This window comes from Geotrypetes seraphini, chromosome 1 (assembly GCF_902459505.1).
Source record: "Geotrypetes seraphini chromosome 1, aGeoSer1.1, whole genome shotgun sequence".
NCBI classification, from domain to species: Eukaryota; Metazoa; Chordata; class Amphibia; order Gymnophiona; family Dermophiidae; genus Geotrypetes; species Geotrypetes seraphini.
Window position 1 is genome coordinate 323,684,098 of NC_047084.1, and position 21,600 is coordinate 323,705,697.

At 42.9% G+C, this 21,600-nt stretch overlaps 1 protein-coding gene across 1 annotated transcript in view; it reads left to right on the forward strand.

Moving 5' to 3' along the window:
• The first annotated feature begins 10,512 nt into the window (after nucleotides 1-10,512).
• The window catches only part of LOC117366141 (alcohol dehydrogenase 1-like), a 53,969-nt gene continuing 42,881 nt past the window's right edge, over nucleotides 10,513-21,600 (forward strand). Inside the window, exon 1 of the mRNA XM_033957295.1 lies at nucleotides 10,513-10,601. Coding sequence (XP_033813186.1) covers nucleotides 10,584-10,601 — 18 coding nt within the window. The 5' untranslated portion in view covers nucleotides 10,513-10,583. The remainder of the gene's footprint in view (nucleotides 10,602-21,600) is intronic.

Genomic DNA, 21,600 nt, shown 5'->3' on the forward strand with positions numbered 1-21,600 from the left:
AATGACTAACATTCTATTGCTTTCTTTGCCGCTGCTGCGCATTGTGCCGACGGTTTCAGGGTCCTATCTATCAGTACACCCAGGTCCTTTTCTTGTTCGCTCTTACCCAGAGTTGCACCTGACATTCTATACTCATGTTCCTTGTTCTTTCTGCCTAAATGCATTACTTTGCACTTTTCCACATTAAACTTCATCTGCCATTTCTCCCCCCATTTCTCTAACTGACACAAGTCACTCGCTATCCTTCTGCGATCTGATTACCTGGCATAGCTTTGTGTCGTCTACAAACTTGATGATCTCACTGGATGTTCCTTCTTCTAGGTCATTGATGAAAATATTAAATAAGATGAGCCCAAGTACCGAGCCCTGTGGCACACCGCTAGTCGCTTTCTCCCAGTCTGAGAACTTCCCATTTATCCCCACTCTCTGCTTTCTGTTCTCCAGCCATTTGCCTATCCATCTTAGTATATCTCCCTCTATTCCATGGCTTTGTAGTTTCCTGAGACGTCTTTCATGTAACAGGCAGATTGGAATGTTTCCAGTCTTGACCTTTTGAACTGATTCTCTGAAGAAGCAATGGGCGAAACAGGCCCGTCAGAATCAGCAATATAATAATGAGATAAGTGGCCTTGATATTTGAAACTATTAAAAAGTATTTAACAAAATTATTAAAAAATTTTAAGATATTGAATTGCTGAATTTGCACATTTATTTATTTTGTTCAATTTTCTACACCATTCTCCCAAGGGAATTCAGAACGGTTTACCTTAATTTATTCAGGTACTCAAGCATTTTCCCTGTCTGTCCTGGCGGGCTCACAATCTATCTAATGCACCTAAGGAGGAAGAGGGCCAATGATTGCATTATGGTTTCACCCAGCTGAACAGCTGTTCCAGCTGATTTGTAAGCACCAGTAACCTGTCTGAGGTCCTTTCTCCCTGTACAAGGAATTTTAAAATAAGAGAATTTTAGAATATTAATGAAGTTATATGGCAAAAAGAATGTATATGATGCAATATTGCAGCAGAAACTGTTGGGGCTAATGGATTGAGAAGAAACTTTCTTCCTTCAAAAATTGAAAAATATTTCTTCCATTTTATGTGAATTCCACTTCTGGATGTAATTTGCCATTTTGTAGTGTGGAATTTAGATTCAATTTTTCATTTGTTTAAAATATCAATGAACCACAGGAGCAAAGTCGGCGCATCTGGAGCTCTCAGCATTGAATAACTGGGTAACAGCAGTCATTTGGAAGTTAACTAGGCACTGGCTGATATTCAGACCAGTGTCTGGTTAATTTTAGTATATAACATTAGGATAGCCTTTTTGCAGTCAGAATTTAATGTTGATTAGAGCAGTGTTTTCCAAGTCATAGAAACATAGAAAAATGATGGCAGAAAAGGGCCACAGCCCATCAAGTCTGCCCACTCCAGTGACCCTTCGCCCTGATTTTGCCAACCCACCCCCTCCTTTACATCATTAGAGATCCCACGTGAATATCCCATTTATTTTTAAAATCTGCCACGCTGTTTGCCTCAATCACCTGCAGTGGGAGTTCGTTCCAATGATCGACCACCCTTTCGGTGAAGAAATACTTTCTGGAGTCACCATGAAATTTCCCTCCCCTGATTTTCAGCGGATGTCCTCTGGTGGATGAGGGTCCTATACGACGGAAGATATCCTCTTCCACCTCGATATGGCCCGTGATATATTTAAATGTCTCAATCATGTCCCCTCTCTCTCTTCGTTCCTCAAGCGAGTACAGCTGCAATTTATTCAGCCTTACTTCATACGGGAGATCCTTGAGCCCCGAGACCATCCTGGTGGCCATCCGCTGTACCGATTCAATTCTCAGCACATCTTTCCAGTAATGTGGTCTCCAGAATTGAACACAATATTCCAAATGAGGTCTCACCAATGGATCTGTACAGTGGCATTATGACTTCTGACTTCCTACTGACAAAACCTGTACAGATACAACCCATCATTTGCCTTGCCTTGGAGGAAGCCTTTTTCACTTGATTGGCAGTTTTCATGTCATCACTAATGATTACTCCTAAATCCCGTTCTGCCGTGGTCCTAGCTAAGGTCTCACCATTTAGCGTGTAAGTTCTACACAGATTTCTTTTACCTAAGTGCATCACTTTACATTTTTTAGCATTGAAGTTGAGCTGCCAAGTCGATGACCATTGTTCCAATAGTAGTAAGTCCTGCGTCATACTGTCAGGCAAAGTGCTTTTACCTACTATGTTGCACAGTTTGGCGTCATCGGCGAACAATGATATTTTTCCTCTAAGCCCTTGGGTCATATCACTTATGAATATGTTGAATAGAATTGGGCTCAAGACCGAGCCTTGTGACATTCTGCTGGTCACATCCGATGTTTTGGATGGGGTACCATTTACTATCACCCTCTGAAGTCTACCGTTCAGCCAATCCTTAACCCATGCAGTTAGTGTTTCCCCTAATCCCAGCGATTTCAGCTTGTTCAACAATCTGCGGTGTGGGACGCTATCAAAGGCTTTGCTGAAGTCCAAATACACTAAGTCTAGGGACTCCCCGGCATCTAGTTGCCTTGTTACCCAGTCGAAGAAGCTAATCAGATTTGATTGGCAGGACCTGCCCTTGGTAAATCCGTGTTGATGTGGATCACGTAGATCTTCCTCATCCAGGATTGTATCAAGTTTCTGTTTGATCAGTGTTTCCATGAGTTTGCTCACTATGGATGTGAGACTCACCGGTCTGTAATTCGCCGTCTCTGTCCTGCAGCCCTTTTTGTGGAGTGGAATAACGTTAGCTGTTTTCCATTCCAAGGGGACTCTTCCCGTGCTTAGGGAAAGATTGAAGAGCACTGATAATGGTTCCGCCAAGACTTCACTCAACTCTCTGAGCACCCTGGGGTGTAGGTTGTCTGGTCCCATGGCTTTGTTCACTTTGAGTCTTGAAAGTTTGCAGTAGACGCTACTGGACGTAAACTTGAAGTCTTGAAACGGGTCTTTCTGGCTTTCCCTTGTCTGTAACTGTGGACCGTATTCCGGCGCCTCACAGGTGAAGACCGAGCAGAAGTATTCATTTAGTAGTTCGGCCTTAGTGGAATCCGATTCTGCATAATTCCCGTCCGATTGCCTGAGTCGTTCTATCCCATTCTTGTTTCTTTTCCTGTCATTAATGTACCTAAAGAAGGATTTATCCCCTTTCTTAATGTTTCGTGCTAGATTCTCCTCTAATCGTAGCTTGGCCTCTCTGACTGCCTTTTTGACAACTTTAGACCTGTTGAGATAGTCATCTTTTGCCTCCTGCTTTCCTAGATGTTTGTAGGCAATAAATGCTTTTTTCTTCTCTTTAACGAGGTCTGAAATTTCAGTGCTGAACCACTGGGGTCTTTTGTTTCTCCGACTTTTGCTAACTGTTTTTATATAGCGATTTGTTGCTTTATGGAGGGTGGATTTCAGAGTTGACCACATAGTCTCCACGTTGTCAGTTTGTGCTTGGTTTTGCAGCTCCCGATGAACAAAATCTCCCATGCGTTTGAAGTCTGTGCCTCTAAAGCTGAGAACTCTCGTCGCTGTGTTTGATCTAGAGTAACCTCTCTTGAGGTTAAGCCATACCATGTTATGGTCGCTGGAGGCCAGTGTGTCGCCTACTGATTCTTCTGAGACGCTGTCTCCGTTGGTGAGTACCAGATCCAGTATTGCCTGGTTTCTAGTGGGCTCCGGTACCATTTGTTTGAGTCGTGCGCCCTTTATGGAGGTTAATATTCTTCTGCTGCCACAGGTAGTCGCAGAGAGTGTGTTCCAATCTGCATCGGGCATGTTGAAGTCCCCTAGCAGAACTGTGTCCCCACACAAAGTGATGTTTTCTATATCTTCGATCAGTTCTATGTCTTTGTCTTCCTGCTGTTTTGGAGGTCTATATACCACACCAAGGTATAAGCATTTTTCGTTCCCTCTGGCCAGGTTCACCCAGAGTCGATCCTGGAGAACCCTCTTGACAGTCAGGTTTTCAGGATCTCTACAATGAATGTGCATGAAGTTGATTTGCATATACATCCTCCATTATATGCAAATCTCTTTCATGCATATTCATTGTAGATATCCTGAAAATCTGACTGGCAAAGTTGTACGCCAGGAATGACTTGGGAAATACTGGATTAGAGGACTGAAGATCACCGCTGATTAATAGGCACTTTGCTTCCAGTCTGCCCCTAACCTAACTGGTTAGGAGATGGCCAGTTAGTGTCGAAATTCAGTGACACTAACCAGTTAAGTGCCAGATCGCTCAGCAGGGTTTAACCGGGTAGGATCCTCTCCTGCCTGGTTAAACCCTTTTGAATATCAGTCCCTTTGTGCATAGTTCAGATTTACATGTATAAATTCTGCTTTTCTAAAATTGGGTTTTCTATTTGCATCCAAAATACATTTAAGTCATGAGTAGGGCTTCTAAAATAATCACTGTTATGTCTATTATTTATTCATTTATTTGTTACTTCTATTATTTAATTATAGCTACACCATCCACAGTTCTGAGCAAGAAACATAAATTACATACACAACAAATAACATACAATAGGACTCTTATAACGCATTAAAACAGTGGCCTGTCATAACCGCGCGAGACAAACGCATACCAACAATGGTGTGCAGGACTTATGCGCACTGGATTAAAACAGTTACTGTAAGCGCTCTGAGGGGGGGGGTGGGGGGAATCCCCCCACTAAACTTAGACGTGTTCACACTCCCATTGGGGGGGAGCTACCCCATTACAGAGGAAACTGCCGATTACACCCCAAACGAGGTAAAATGATAGTTTCCTCTGTAAGGGTGGGGTTTCACCCCCTCCACCCCCACCCCCCAAAGGGAGTGAAAACACTTCTAAGTTTAATGGAAAATGTTCAAATGAACTGAAAACAAATGAAGTTTTGCCCCTTGCTCATCCCTGCACTACAGCTGCAATCACTACAATGCTTACAATTCCAATGCACCATGAACCAGAAGACTGCTGCAATAGAAGGATTAGGTACTTACTTCAATAATCCTCTTTCCTGTGGATCAGCATACAATTCCTTATGGATGGATTGTGTACCCCAGCTCGTGAGTTGGATTGCAGAAGATATCAATCATTTCTCTCAACTCCACCTCCTTGTGGTCAGTGCCCTCTTTCTTCAGTCCGTACCAAAGCAAGTGATAACCCTTACAAGAGAGAAATTACAACATAGAGGGGTTCGGGGAATCCCTGGTAATGTTAATTGCAATCTTCTCTGCACAAGAAAACAAAAAGGCAGTAAAACATTCAATAAGAACTAGCAATGTAAAGGTGGAACCAACCTATCCACCTACCTGTGTGCAACACTTGTATAGCTCTTCACAAATAGCCTACTTTAATCTGAGTGAATCCAATATTTTGCCATTCACAAATTTTCTTTACATATTTTTGGCTGCCATGAGGCAAGCTGCTGGAAACCCAGAGTGTACTCCAACACCAGCATTGTAGTCATCTGACAGGGCGGGGCATGAGGAATCATATGCTGTTCTACAGGAAAGAGAATCAGCGAAATAAGTATGAGTACCTAATCATCCTTCCTGTGCAAACAGCTTAAGATTCGTTATGGATGGGATGTACCAAAGCAGTCCCTTAAGTCTAGGGCGGGACAGATGAGCCTGCGACTAGCACCAAGAACCTGAAATCCATGTCCATTTGTGCTGTCATGTCCACTCTGTAAAATTTCTTAAAGTTATGGAGGGTGGACCAAGTGGCTGCCCTACAAGTTTCATCAGGCGCCAGGCCCTGAACTCAGCCCAAGTCAAAGCTACTCTTCTGGTGGTGAGCTTTCAAGGCCACTAGTGTGTGCTTTCCACAGCTAATATACACTAAGGAAATAGCCATGTGTATTCAGTGTGAAATAGAAGCCTTAAATGCTGATCTTCCCTTACGATTAGAGATGGATAAGACAAACAGGTGATCTGAGAGACAAAAGTCATTTGTCACCTCCAGATAGCAGAGAAGCACTCTCTGAACATCCAACAACTGCAAAATCTTGTCCTGCTTTTTCCTGATTAATGTGAAACGCCGAAAGCACTTTTGGCAGAAAAGAAGGCATGGCGCTCTGTGCAATTAGGGGTTACCACATGGCTCCAGAAAAAGGAAGACGGATTGAGACATCTTGAGTTTTACTTCCATTGAATTTTTTTCTTGCTTTCAATGGAAGTAAAATCCAGATGTTTCAATCCATCCTCCTTTCAAAGATTAAGAAATAACAGGCTAATCTGCATTAGGAAAGGTCTGCCACACCCGACGATGGCCAGTGTTTACATTCATGGCTGCTTCAGGGTGTGAAACACATTGCACAAACTTGTATTGTCAGAAACCACCTCAGTGTTTTCTGACAATACAAGTCTGTGCAATGTGTTCATACCCTGAAGCAGCCATGAATGTAAAACACTGGCCATCGTTGGGTGTGGCAGACCTTTCCTAATGCAAATTAGCCTGTTATTTCTTAATCTTTGAAATTTCAGTGGATTCACTTGCATTGTACAGAGCACCAACTTATTTGCATATGAGGTTTTTTTTTATGCCTATGAGGTTAACCCTGCTATACCTGCCACCTGTCACTATAGGGTGGTGGTTGGGATCTGAGGATATTTCCTCCTCATTTTTCATTCTATTGTTTATTCTTTTCCTTTGGGCACTTGTTGCAGTGCACCAGTATTAATGTTTGTGTTACACATATGTACAGCACTCCCCTGATATTTGCGGGGGTTCCGTTCCAGGAACCCCCATGAATCTCGAAAAACCGCGAATACGGTTTTTCGTGGGGGAGCCTGAAGAGGGCAGTGGGAGAGGGCAGCAGGAGAGCAGCCGGAGCGCTATGAATGCAGGAAATCACTCGTGGTATGCTCCGACCGCCTCTTCCTGCACTAAGTCAGGCTTTATCCAATCAGGAGCTGCATGTCAAAGCAGCTCCTGATTGGATAAGGCCCGACTTAGTGCAGGAAGAGGCGGTCTGAGAGTACCACGAGTGATTTCCTGCACTTGCGGCGCTCCGGCAGCTCTCTCCTGCCTCTCCCGCTGCCCTCTCCTTGCCGGCGGTTCACGGTCGGAAAATACCGCGAATGGCCAGGATCGCAAACCGCCGACCGCGAACTACCTTGGGAACACTGTACCTGTTTTTTATTTGATGACAAGTAGAAGTGTGTGACACCTTCCTTTCCTAGGTGATCGCTACTAAGAAGACTGTCTTCACGGTATGATTAGTGTGACCATATGGCTCCAGAAAAAAGGGGACGGATTGAGACATCCGGGTTTTACTTCCATTGAAAGCAACCAAGATGTCTCAATCTGTTCTCCTTACTTCCATTGCTTTCAATGGAAGTAAAACCTGGATGTCTCAATCCGTCCCCTTTTTTCTGGAGCCATATGGTCACACTAGGTATGATCCATGAGAGGTGCTTCTGATAAAGGCTCATAGGGGGCCTTAGAGAGAGCTCATAAGACAATGTTAAGATTCCATATAGGAAATGGCTGCTGCACCAGAGGGTGGAGCCTCAACACTTCCTTCAAGAATATGGAGACATCAAGATGAAAAGCCATGAATGCTTTGCCTCCTCCAGCCCTGACCTTTGTGAAGGTGCAAGGCACAGTTGCCAAATCAAAAGGCAACACCAAGAACTGAAAATTATTCTCCAGAACATGGAATCGGAGAAATTTCCTGTATTCCAGGAAAATAGGAATATGCAAGTAGGCTTCCGTCAGATCCAGTTAGGCCAAGAACTCACCCAGCACAACCAAAGTGATCACCAACCTTACTGTTTCCATCTAGAATTTGGGCACTATTAAGGCTACACTGATGGCCTTGAGATCTAGGATTGGACTCCGATCGTCTGAGTCTTTCTTGGGCACAATAACATATACGGAGTATCTCCCAGAGCCCAAGTCTTCATCGATACCCAGCTCTATAGCTCCAATTTGTAAGTCTGTGCACAGTGGCTCTGACTTTGGCAGCCTTGTCCGGTCACCCTACCAGAGAATCCAGGCTAACTGTCTTGAGGAGCTGACTGATCTCTAGTTTGCATCCCTCTTGTATGATGCCCAGTACCCATTGGTCTGTGGAAATCTGCTCCCAAGTCTCCCAGAACTCCAAAAGTCTTCCTCCTATGCAGGGAAGTTCAGAGGCTGACCTGACATCATTGGGACTTCCTAGAACTGGACTGGATGCTGTGTGAGATGCTGGAGTGCTTCTGGAGCTACTAAACCATTCTCTAGATTTTTAAAAAGACCTTTGGGAGGCGAGCCACACAGACTCCTAACTTAGTCCCTTGTGGCCATGAAAGGAACCATGGCTGGAACTCCCTGAGCCTTGTGGTTCACTGTTTGGCAAGGAATTGGGACAATGATCCATCACACTAGTCATCAGCTCGTCTAAGCTCTTCCCACAGAGCATCTGACCCTTAAAAGGAAGTCTGCTCAAAATAGCTTTCAGTGCTGAATTCACCGCTTTAAGGTCCAAAGCCAACTCCTCAAATTTTATTTTGGGGACCAGGTACACCCTGCAATCCTACATGTCCTTCAGGATAACTCCCCCTTCACTAGGCAAAAAAGTTTTCTTTGTAACCTTTGCCACCAGAGAATCCACCAATGCTCCTTCATCATCCTGGTAATCTCATGGTACAAAGGGTAGCACATGGACTATGACTTGGTACTGCTGGGCAGCAGAAACATGCGGGAACTCCAGGTCCAACTCCCAAAGAGGAACTGTAATGACCTCAGACAAAGCCACCAGTTTGAAAAGTCGGATCCTCTCCATGTTCTAGGGCTGCCACCAAATCCTAGTTGTCTGCCCCAAAGTGAAACCTAGACTCGTCCACCGAGCAATGGAATGGCATATGACCTTAAATTGTCCCAGTTCCCTTTGGACTGGACCATCCAGCACAGTCCTGGCATGATATAGGGGACAAACAACCTGAGGAGTCCATTATAATTGATTTAAACCATAATTGAGGTGTTTCGAGGCAGATAGAGGCTTTTAAAATAAAATTGGGGAATCCAAGATGGCCACAGCAAGTGCTTTTTTGCGCTACAAAATGGCCAATGGGAGCAAAACTAATTTTTCAAAAATCATGAAAATAGGATTACAGAGGTGAGGGGCCCTTGGTGCAATCCCTGAAAACATTAGTTTTGCTATATTCAGCCCCACCCTGATGTCTCCCATAGATAGTAATGATTTGTACTCACAGAAATGCCATGTGTGCATCAGCTTCTCACTATAGCTGGAAATAGGTTTACCAGATGTTCAGGAAAACCTGGACATATCCTCTTTTTAGAGGACTATCTTGGTGCCCAGATGTTTTTTTTTTTCAAATGAGGGATTTTGTCCGGGTTTAACCGACTCTCCCAACTCCCCCACCTACCTCTTCCCCAGGCCTAGCTACTGTAGTTTAATCTTTGGGCAATCTGCAGAAGAAACAATGTGAGCCTGTTGCCACTGGCCTATCCTGGAAGTCGTCTCTCTGCAGGTCAGGCTTGCAAGGGAACAAGAAGTCACCACAGAGAGGCAACTTCCAGGGCAGGCCAGCGGCAGCAGGTACACCTTGTTGCTGCTTCCGGCTGCTCATAGATTAAATTACAATATCACAATGCTGGACTAGTGCAAACAGTTTCACATCATAACTTTGTTTTTTGCTGTTTCATGAGTGTGCCTCAGCCCCTCAGCTAAGTATTGGCATCACCTTTACATAGAGGATAACATTTAAAGAATGCATGAAGGATTTTCACAGTTCTATATATATATAAAAAATATGAGCAGCCGATGATGAAGTGCCACATAAATCTCCACGCAGTCACAAGATAGCACAGTGGAGGAGTGGTGGGGCTGAGGCACACTCATGAAACAGCAAAAAACAAAGTTATGATGTGAAACTGTTTGCACTAGTCCAGCATTGTGATATTGTATCATTTATTCTACATTTTGGGACTGGTATAAATATTTACTATCATAGCCTATTTGTGGAGGCTTACATAGATTAAATTACAGCAGCCAGGCCCTGGAAAGAGGTAGGTGGGGGGGAGTCAGGAGCTAGAGAGGTCATGAGGGTAAGCAGCATTGGAGGTCAGATGAGGCAAGGGAGTGAGCTTGTGAAACAGCATGGAGGGAGGAGAGAATGCTCGAGGTAGAAAGGGCACGAAACTGAAATCACTTTTGGTGTCTCTGAAATTCTTACCCTATTATATTTCAGGAAAATGTCATGCTATATAGCTATAAAGCCCCAGAAATTATTTTTTAAGGCCACATATGACCTTGTTAGCCATTATGAGAGTTTCTCAACTATTATTTTATAATTAAAGTCATGCTGTTGTGAAAAGATGAATTGCTAAGCAAGTTTTATTTCAAGGTGATTTTTGGGGGGGGCTTGCACAGAGGAAGGTAGGGCTGGGAACCAGCAAGGCTAAGTGAAGACTGATAGGCTGAATGTTGTAGGAGGGATTATCAACTTTTTACACAAGATAGATTTGCCAGTAGCTGCAGTCAGTGCACTGGAGAATTTCGACCAGAGGTGTGCCAGAGCTGAGTTAAGAAAAAGAAACATAATATGGAAACTGCTGGGAAAGTAAGTAGAGAAATTTAACAATCTCTAGAAACATGTTTGCATGCAGAGAAGGAGATAAATGACTAAAGAGCTTTTATTTACCTGGACAGCAGAAGCATTGAAAGGTCAGAAAAACCTCACAGGAGAATTGTGCAGCACTAAGTTGACCTTGCCTAATCTAAAGTCAGCAATACAGTAAACATCAGAAAAACTCTCAAATACTTGTCAAAGATAAGTTCAATCCAATAAAACAGCATCATCTATAACTTGGTTGTTAACCTCGATTTTCAAAAATAGAAAGTGTCTGCTTGAAGCAAGCAGGAAGTCTCTTCCTGGCTTGGAGTGAAACAAGTAGATTCTCTTTGAAAGTTAGGGCTCCTTGTACGAAGGTGCGCTAGTGTTTTTAGCGCACGCACAAGATTAGCACACGCTATAGTGTGCGCTAGCCAAAAAACTACCGCCTGCTTAAAAGGAGGCAGTAGTGGCTAGTGCATGCAGCATTTTAACGCGCGCTAAAACCACTAGCGCACCTTTGTAAAAGGAGCCCTTAGTGTAAGTTACCTAGGTTAATATTAACCACGAACTTTGTATCTGCGGGCACAGGTAGAAGTTTGCACAATTTTGAAAAGGCAATTTGTAGGAATAATTTTCTTCCCACGACCTGAGTGCCTCCTCTAATTGCAACAAAATGTGCATCATGGAAGCCAGTGGGTAGCTGTAACCAAAATTAGTAAAATCAATTTACCTGGGTAAATAATGGCTTTGAAAATTTGCACTCCCAAGGCTTAGAAAGGAAAAAAAAATCCTTTCAATCAATGTCAGTCATAATGATAATATCAAATGATTCATTAAAAAGTCAATGTTAAGTAAATAATTATAATAATAAGGGAAGAACATGTGAAAAGAGCTTCTTAAATGCATCTAACTATAATGGCATGCTTGAAGCTCAAAGATAATCAAAAAATGTAAAGGGGTGCATGGCCAAAAAACTTCCACACACATTCAGTTTGTGTTCATTTCTCCCAATGTTGAGGTATTTTCTATAGGGTGATTAGGTTACCCATTCCAGAAGGGAAACTTTCTGGCCAGTCCTGGTTTTTTAAATTACATCCTAAAGCAATGTAGTATTTGTAGTCCACGATTCTGTCCCATTGAAATCACTGCTATAGGTCCCATAATGCACCAGGATGAGGTTGGCAGAAATCCAGGACTGGTCAAAAAGTCTCCTTTCTGGAATGGGTAACCTGATCACCCTAATTTTCCATGTTCATTTGAATTGTACATATGTTAGTTTGTAAGTACAGATATGTACAAGTGATTTAAATTTTTAAGCACTTGAACCAAATGTGCCCCTTGCACATTCCTACAGCAACAAGTTAGGGGTTGTGTGTATTTGTGTGATACTATCAGGTTGTCTTTTGTATTTATAAAGTTATTCAATAATTAGACATTACTTAAACAGTAATAGAATAAAGGGAAAGTTAAAATAATATTGTTTATCCACAATAACTACTAAATTTTGCCCACAAATATGAAAAGGCAAGAGTAGGAAAATAATAAAACTATATAAGAAAAAAAAGAAAGAAATAGAGATGGGATAAATTCTCATGTAGCTCCTACAGCTGACTAAACAGCATTCATGATTTAAGAAGTTACAGGAATAGCTCTAATGCCCTCTCTCATGTTAAGAAAGTCTAGGATAGTGGTTCCCAATCTTTTCTATACCCCCCATCTCTAGGAAATGTTTAATTAATGTTTGCTCCCCCTACAAAAGTAATATCACATTGAAGACGAAGTCTAATTTCTAATTTTTGAACCACAAATTCAACCACATACAATACTGTGGGTGAACAAATTGAACTTTAAAAAATAAGCTTTTAACTCAGTGCACAAAATGCAAATATAAACTGAGCAATTAGAATCTAATTTATTCAGAAAAAAATTGTATAAGGTAAGCTGGGAGCTGTATAAGGAAGGTAGAGAGGTATTAGACCCATAGGAGGGGAGCTGGAGGGATGGGAGAGAGGTGCTAGATCTGCAGGGAGGAGGAGGGGGAAAGAAAGGGAAAGAGATGCTGAACCAAGGGGATGAAGGACGAGGGAGTGAAATGCTGAACACAGCAGAGGGAGGGAGGAAAGAGAGAGGGCAAGAGATACATTGGTTTAAGGGAGTAAGAGAGGGGAGAAGCTGGTCACAGGGATGTATATGAAAAGAGGGTGGGCTTGGATGGGAGCATAGAGACAGGGACACAAAGGGGAACGCTGCATAGGGATAGTATATGGACACTGAGGGGCAATGCCAGACATGTAAGGATATATGGACATAGAAGGAAGATAGCTACATATGGGGAATAAAAGGAACGCAGAAGGGAGTTGCTAAACTTGGAGAGGGATGAACAAAGGAACACAGATAAGTGATGCTGGACACAGGGTGAGGGGATAGGGACATAGAATGATGATGATAATGGAGACAGGGAGATGGACACGGGGGAGATACTAGAAAGGGAAGTATTGGAGACGCAGAGAAGGGAGATGCTGGACATAGAGAAAAATAGACAAACAGTGATGGAAGATGAATGATGAGCATGGAGAAACAAGAAATGTCAAATTGGCAGGAAACCCTGGTGAATGGGTTAAGAGAAGAAAGAAGGAAACAGAAATCAGAGCTTTGAACAAGATGAGACAACAAAACAAAGAAAAAAATAGTTCTTCCTCGCCCCCCTCTTTTTACAAAATCGTAATGTGGTTTTTGGCGCCAGCTGTGGCAGTAATAGCTCCGACGCTCGTAGAATTCCTATGAGCATTAGAGCCATGGCCGGTGCTAAAAACCACTCTATAGTTTTGTAAAAGGGGGAGGGGGAGAGGGTATTTTCTATTTTGTGTTTAGAATATATCAGATTTGAAATGTGTATTCTGCCAGAGCTGGTCACGGTGAGGAGCCCACAAAGCCCACTACCAGGCTGTGCTTTCTTCAGCTTGCAACAGGCTCTCTGGCCAGGGGGCATTTGCCCTAGTTGCACTCCCCTAACATTATCACTGCCCTGTGTGATCTTTATGTTTAAAACAATAAACCAAATACAGCTTGCAGTTTATACTGGTCTGAAAAGGAAAGTCCTCATCTGTGGGTTGCGTCAGAGAAGCGTCCGCCCGCAGAAGCATGCAACTTCAGGCAGGTTTCGGCAGCTTGATCAAATTACACTGTAAAGTAAAACGTGCCACGAAGGTAAGGGGGAGGGGAGGAGATAGATGCGGCTGGTAGGTGGCATAGAGAGAGAAAGAAAGAAGGGGGCAGGGTGAAAGAAAGAAAGAAATGGGGCACGGAGAGAGAGAGAGAGAGAGAAAGACAGACATAGAGAAAGAAAGGGGGCATGGAGAGAGAAAGAAAGAAGGGGGCAGGGTGAAAGAAAGAGAGAAATGGGGCACGGAGAGAGAGAAAGACAGACATAAAGAAAGAGGGCATGGAGAGAGAAAGAAAGAAGGGGGCAGGGTGAAAGAAATAAAGAAATGGGCAGAGAGAGAGAGAGAGAAAGACCGACATAGAGAAAGAAAGGGGGCATGGAGAGAGAAAGAAAGAAGGGGGCAGGGTGAAACAAAGAAAAAGTTGGGGGAGGGAATGAGGTCTGGAGGAGAGGAAGCATACAGGAGGCTGAAAGAAGGGAAGAAATATTGGATGCACAGTCAGAAGAATAAAGTGCAACCAGAGATTGATGAAATTACCAAACAAAGGTAGGAAAATTGATTTTATTTTCAAATTAGTGATCCAAATGTGTCCGTTTTGAGAATTTATATATGCTGTCTATATTTTGCACTATGGCCCCCTTTTACTAAACCGCAATAGCGGTTTTTAGCGCAGGAAGCCTATGAGCGTCGAGAGCAGTGTGGGGCATTCAGCGCAGCTCCCTGCACTAAAAAACGCTATCGTGGTTTAGTAAAAAGGGAGGGGGTATATTTGTCTATTTTTGTATAGTTGTTACTGAGAGGTGACATTGCATAAAGTCATCTGCCGTGACCTCTTTGAAAACCCACGGAATATAAATGATAATTAACATTTTCTCTGCATACAGTGTGCTTTGTGTTTTTAAACTTTTATTGTTGGTAGTTCATTTTGACTTGGCCACGAAGGTAAGGGGGAGGGAGGGAGGGGAGCTGCTGAAAGACATCTAGTAATCCTTGCAGACTTGACTGTGCAGGGAATTATTTTTGTAAAATCATGTTTTTTATGTGATTGGCATTATTTAGACTTTAATTTCTATGAATGAATAGAATGAAAATGATATAAAATTACTTGCTTGTTTTTATGTGCGTGCGCTGAAGGAAAGTGGAGAGAGAGTGGGCTGAGGACGCTGAAGGGAAATGGGGAAGAGAGAGTGGGGAGAAGACACTGATTTATAAATTGACAATTGTACAGAATATTGTTTCTTTTTATACTTTAATATAATAAGTTCAATATAAAACAATTCAAGGCTTGTGTGGATGGAATCAGGTGGTTTGCGGGGATGGGGACCGAGCTTACGGGGATTAGTCCAATAAAATGGTATTTTCTTATTTCTCATTATTTGTTTTATTTTTATTTGTTAATTTGTAAAGTGGTGATTGTTATGTATCAGTTTTTTCAAATTTACATCTACTGTCTTTATATTTTGCACAGTATTAGAGGACATGTATTACTGTTTTTTGTGGTGTTGTGGTGTTGCATTGTATGCAGAGTCTGGTTTCTTGGCGGTTCAGTTTAACTTTTGTCTACATATTTCTATTTTTAGTTTGTGATTATTCCATATTGGGCGAGGGTGTATCTGTCTGTGTGTATGAAAGGGACACGGCTTTCTGAGAGCATTGACTGTACAGGATCAATTGACTGTGCAGGATCTGGCTTGTTTAGGTTTACAATGTATGTGTTGGTGTTCTAGTGCTCACTGCAGTGTTTAAGATGCTGCCTTTTCCTAGGTACACTTGTGCGATATGTGAATTGTTACAAAAATCATATTTTTCATATAGAGGGGGTGTGTGAAAAAATGATGGGCCACGGGTGTCACATATGCTAGGTACGCCACTGATTTTTATTTTTTATATAGGACATTGATAATCTGCTTGAGATCTTGTGCAGTTTGGTCTGACAGAGATAACATCCCTCACATGAGATTGGCCATGCTTAACCGTTAAGCAGAATAAGTAGCTACCTAGGAAGGAGCAAAGATCAGATGTAATCAAAGCAAAATGATAAGTCCTGACATCCTTATCAGCTCAAAAAACAATCAGTACATACTTTTTTACCTGCAAGAAGGAGAGAAACACCGTTTTCAAATAGCCCATAAACCTAGATTGTTTTTTTTCAGCTTGTCATGGATGTGTGTATGTACAGTACACATATTAATTTTTAGGCAAGATATTCTTTTCTTTATTTTAACAGGGCCAGCCCTGACAAACGTGGACCAATCACGTCTCTACACGTCACTGCATCTATTATTTTTAGTTTCACTTTCTCCACGGGCTTTTCCACTTGCATATACCAGTTGTACTGTGCACCAGAGCCCAGCACTCACCTTGCTCTCCACTTCGGTAAATCAGCTTGGTTATTTCCTGTTATGCTGGTTTCATAGCTTAAGCACCCGCCACATCTACTTAATACCGCGCCTCCGGTTTTCTGTTACTTCAACTTATAAAGCACTGAGAGAATCTCTATACAGTACACATTAGCAACGGCCCTTTATTTTCAGCAGGGTATCCAGTGCAATCTCATTCACACGGTCATCATGGTATGCAGAGCTTATAGCTTGTGCATCCTTATATATTGTTTCCTTATGGATGTCTTTCATTTTGTCAGGGCTCTAGTATCAGTACGTGACCATGTTCTTCTGCAAAACATTATACCATGTAGTCTTTTTGTCACATAGGGCTCCTTTTACCAAGGTGTACTAGCGTTAACGCGCGCTGCATTGCCACGCATGCTAACCTCGCTCTACGCGCCAAGAGCTAACGCCAGCTCAATGGTGGCATTAGCGTCTAGTGCGCCCGGCATTGCAGCGTGCGCTAGGCGTGCGCCAAAACCGCTAGCGCAGCTTAGTAAAAGGAGCCCAAAGTTTCTATATTTTAGTTACAATTGAGCTTTTGTCTTTTTATGTTTTCTCGCCACATGGTTTTCAGCATTTGATTACCACATGGTCTTGGATCGCTCTTCCACACAGAGCCCCATCTGTTTCTTAGCTCATGAGTAGCCTTCTCCTTTACAGATAGTCTCTTTTAGTATATGTTATTTTAGATACGTTGCCTTTTAGTAGCTGTCTTTCTAGAGATGTCTCATTTTAGCAAAAATGTATACGTGGTTTCTCACTGAAAAGGCAAGAAGCCATGTCTATCAGATCTTACTAACAGTTTCATTTAGGCAATTTGTTTGTTTATTTTGCATACTTTTCCTCAATTTAAGGACTCTTTGTGACTGCCATCAATTCCGTTTTGCCAACTACCTGCTTTGACTGGTGTGCTGTTAAGTTTTTCCCTCCTTTAGAGCATAATCATTCCTCCCCACGTCCTCACTGTTTTATCTCACTATTCAAAGATCATCTAATTTTTCATCATTTTATATTATCAACACATCACGGCTCTTTAATACCCAGAATACATCGGGGTCTCACTATCATATTTTTTCCTAAACCAGATATCTTCAAGTTAGGCCCTAGCACGACACTACTTACACATCCCTTTTTCACCACCCCAACTTCACATTTCCCATTTTCACATCATGCACCTAGCACGTATAGGTGTCACACTACTCATGACACCATTTTCAGTTTCATATGATATTCACAGGCATGCCCTACACATGCTATTAAATTAACACCCTCCTCTGTTCACATCTGTATTTCACTATTTTTATTTTAACATATGTTCTTCCATTCTTCATGTATACACTGTTTTTGTTATTTTTGTTTTTAACTCTAGGACCCTTGAAAAAGGCTTGTCAGGCGAAACACGGCCCATGTCGGGTCATGGTAGTTTTCTACGTTTGATGTGGTCTAATTTTACCATTGTCCAAAGATATCTTTACAAAATCAGGCTTTAGGCTTATCAGGTCAGCCCATCCCCCTAAGCCAGTGGTCTCAAACTCGCGGCCCGGGGACCACATGCAGCCCGCCAGGTACTATTTTGAGGCCCTCAGTATGTTTATCATAATGACAAAAGTAAAATAAAACAGTTTCTTGATCATATGTCTCTTTAACTATAAATTACAATATTATTATTAAGACTTAGCCAAAAGGAAAGATTTATAAACTATAGAGTTTTACCTCATGCAAAATTGTCATTTCTTTAATAAGACATTAACTATTTTTTTCTGCGGCCCTCCAAGTACCTACAAGTCCGAAATGTGGCCCTGCAAAGGGTTTGAGTTTGAGACCACTGCCCTAAGCCTAAGGCCTGATTGGCAAAGGTTCTAGGTGCCTGGGTCAATCAGGCCTTAGGCTTAGCGGGGATGGGCCGGGAAGGGGCGGGCCTGCCGGCTGGACGGCACCAAGACCCGTCCAGCCGTCCAACAATTAAGAGGTTAGTTTTTTTGGGGGGGAGGTTAGGGGGGTCATCAGGGAGTGTTAGCGCGGCGGGGGGTGTTAGCGCGGGGGATCCGGGGGGAGGCATCCTCCGGCAGGAGGGGTTGGGCACCATCCTGCCTGCGATCGGGGTGGGGGGACAGGTGGCTGCTATACTTATCACAGCAGGGAGATCCCTTGCCGCGATAAGTATATCGGCGTCTACATACAACGTAGGCCAGCATTTTGCTGGCCTACAATGTAAGTGTCTCTTCCTCTACTAGGAAGATGCATAGGGTCTGCCTGAGCTTAAGCGGTCTTGCGGGCCTGCCTAGGCTCCTGGAAGCGCCTTCAATATAGGCGGCCTACCCGGGGTACTTTTTTTTAAAAAAACATGCATCCCAATTGGCTGATTAGACAGCTGTAGGACATCTACAGCTGCCTAAAATCAGGACGCACTTTGTAGAATCAGGGCCTTAAGGCACAAGTTTTCCAGGCACAAGTCAGATATTGATTCTCCCCTCTACAAAAAAAGCCTAGAGGACTACACCAAAATCTTGTGACTTGCAGTTGATACTTTAGAATCTAAATCACAATTTTGCGTGAGGTAAAACTCTATAAATCTTTCCTTAATTGCATCTGATAATTTCAGCTATGCACTGCTTTCAGATGTGCATAGCTGAAATTATCAAAAGCAATTAAGGAAAGATTTACCTCATGCAAAGTTGTCATTTCTTTAATAAGACATTAACTAATTTTTCTGCGGCCCTCCAAGTACCTACAAATCAAAAATATGGCCCAGCAAAGGGTTTGAGTTTGAGATCGCGGTTTGCTTTTACACTGGGGGGAAAAAAGCACTAAGGGCTCCTTTTACAAAATTGTAGTAGAGGTTTCTACTGCGGGCCGGCGAGGTAGATGCTCTAACGCTCACAGGAATTCTATAACAATCGGAGCATTTATCTCGTGGACCACGGTAGAAACCACTTCCACAGATTTGTAAAATCCAGCATAACTTATTTGTTTGTGATATTTTTGAGGGCTGCCCTTGATTTATTTTGCACATGAATAATTAGAACTAAAATATCACTGGTATTGAGCTGATGTTTGGCTTTCTGTGCACATTGCAGAACTCAGCATGCCAACCCCTGTCATACAGCAAATTATGAAAAATTTGAAAAATTGGGATTGGCTGAATTATAATTTTTGGTGGAATTTGTTATGCCAAATCTTTAAAATGGAAAGGGTAATAGCCATACAGCAGGGGTACTTTAAGAAATTTAGGGATGTTTGGGAGCCATTAACAAAATATTGTACAGAATGAATATTATTTTTTCCCTTTGTTCATACACGTCCAAGGGGGGGGAGGGAATATTTTATGATTTTTTTTATGCTTAAGTACAATTGTTGAGTATAAGGGGGGGGAGGGATATTTGATGTGAATCAAACTTTGATAGTATATTAAGTGATGTTAAAGTATTAAATGATTGTATCTTATGTTACACTTGTTGAAAGTTTTAAAAATGAATAAAGACAAAAAAAAAAAAAAAAGAACTCGGCATGCCTCACAAGTTGTACTTTTTTGATGTTCTTTCATGTAAAATAAAAGTTAGGAAAAAAAATCCCCAATACATGTTTAAAACTTTCATTTGCAATGCCTTGGACCCATAATATTGCTTAAAATCATCTTTTTGATTTGAGCAGGGACGAAAAATGTAGGGATGGCAATGGGATTGGGTTGAAAAATACCCTTCACTGCAGGGACAGGTTGGGAACAGGAAAAAAATTTTGGTTACAAGAAGAGAATGGGGATGAATCTTTGCCCTTGTGTCACTCTCTATGGGCTCCTCTTGAGCAGGCGGTAGTTTTTCAGGTAGCGCATGCTATAGCATGCGCTAATCTGGTGCGTGCGCTAAAAACACTAGCGCACCTTTGTAAAAGGAGCCCTATGTGTCCTTATAATATAGGCTTACAATAGCAGCCTTTCCAGACCTGAACTTCGGTGCCCTGTTATCAAATTACTCTATTTACTATTTATCATTTCCATAGCATTATTACACACTAGCTTTATAGCCCGTTACATTAACGGGTGCTAGAAAGTGTGTGTGTCTGTCTGTCTTTATTTCTTTCTCTCTCTGTCTTCTTAGCCGCTTTCTGTATTTGTCTTTCTTTCTTTTGGCTGTCCACCACCACCCCTTGCGTGCTCCCCCTGTCCATTCTCCCTTCCTTTTACCTCCCCTGTGTCCACCACCACCCCTTCACTGCTCCCCTTATCCAGCAGCAGCCCTTCTCCCTTTGTTTTACCTCCCCCCTGTCCATCAGCACCTCTTCCTGCTCCCCCTGTCCAGCAGTAGGGAGCTACTTCAAAGTGCTCAGTTATTTAATAACTGCCTTTTCTCAAGTTTTCTATTGTCATCTCTGCCTTTAATTTTGAAGCTAACTGCAATTGTCTACTCCTTTATGATTTCTCTTTTTCTCAGTCTCTGCTCATCTTTTCATATCAGTAATCCTATTGAATGTTGTGCTACTCAGCCTGCTTTGTATGGAACCTGGGGAGGAAAGCCGCCGCAGCTTCACGCGACTGGTCTGGTGGGAGTTTGGTCGGTGTTTAGCGTGGGACTCGGTTTCCCACACAGTGCCGCGCTGTGCTTGGAGCGTCTTTGGCGGAGAGGGGAGAGGCCTGTGCGTGAGGAGAAGCCCCAGAGCCGCCGCCATTCAGCACCTGTACACCATAGAAACATAGAAACATAGAAATAGACGGCAGATAAGGGCCACGGCCCATCAAGTCTGCCCACCCTACTGTCCCTCCCCTCCCTTTGCCCTGTGAATAGATCCCATGTGTCGATCCCATTTGGCTTTAAAATCAGGCACGCTACTAGCCTCAATCACCTGCAGTGGAAGACTATTCCAGCGATCAACCACCCTTTCAGTGAAAAAGAATTTTCTGGTGTCACCTCGTAGTTTTTCGCCTCTGATTTTCCACGGATGCCCTCTTGTTGTCGCGGGACCCCTGAAAAAGAAGATATCTTCCTCAGTCTCGATGCGGCCCGTGAGATACTTGAACATCTCGATCATGTCCCCCCTCTCCCTGCGCTCCTCGAGCGAGTACAGATGCAATTTGTCCAGCCGTTCCTCGTACGGGAGATCCTTAAGTCCCGAGATCATCCGGGTGGCCATTCTCTGAACCGACTCCAGTCTCAGTACATCCTTGCGATAATGCGGCCTCCAGAACTGCACACAGTACTCCAGGTGGGGTCTCACCATGGACCTGTACAATGGCATGATGACTTCCGGTTTACGGCTGACGAAACCCCTGCGTATGCAACCCATGATTTGTCTAGCCTTGGATGAAGCCTGCTCCACTTGATTGGCAGCCTTCATGTCCTCACCGACGATCACCCCCAAGTCTTGTTCTGCTATCGTTTTTGCTAGGATCTCGCCATTAAGGGTATAAGACTTGCATGGATTTTGGCTGCCCAGGTGCATAACTTTGCATTTTTTGGCATT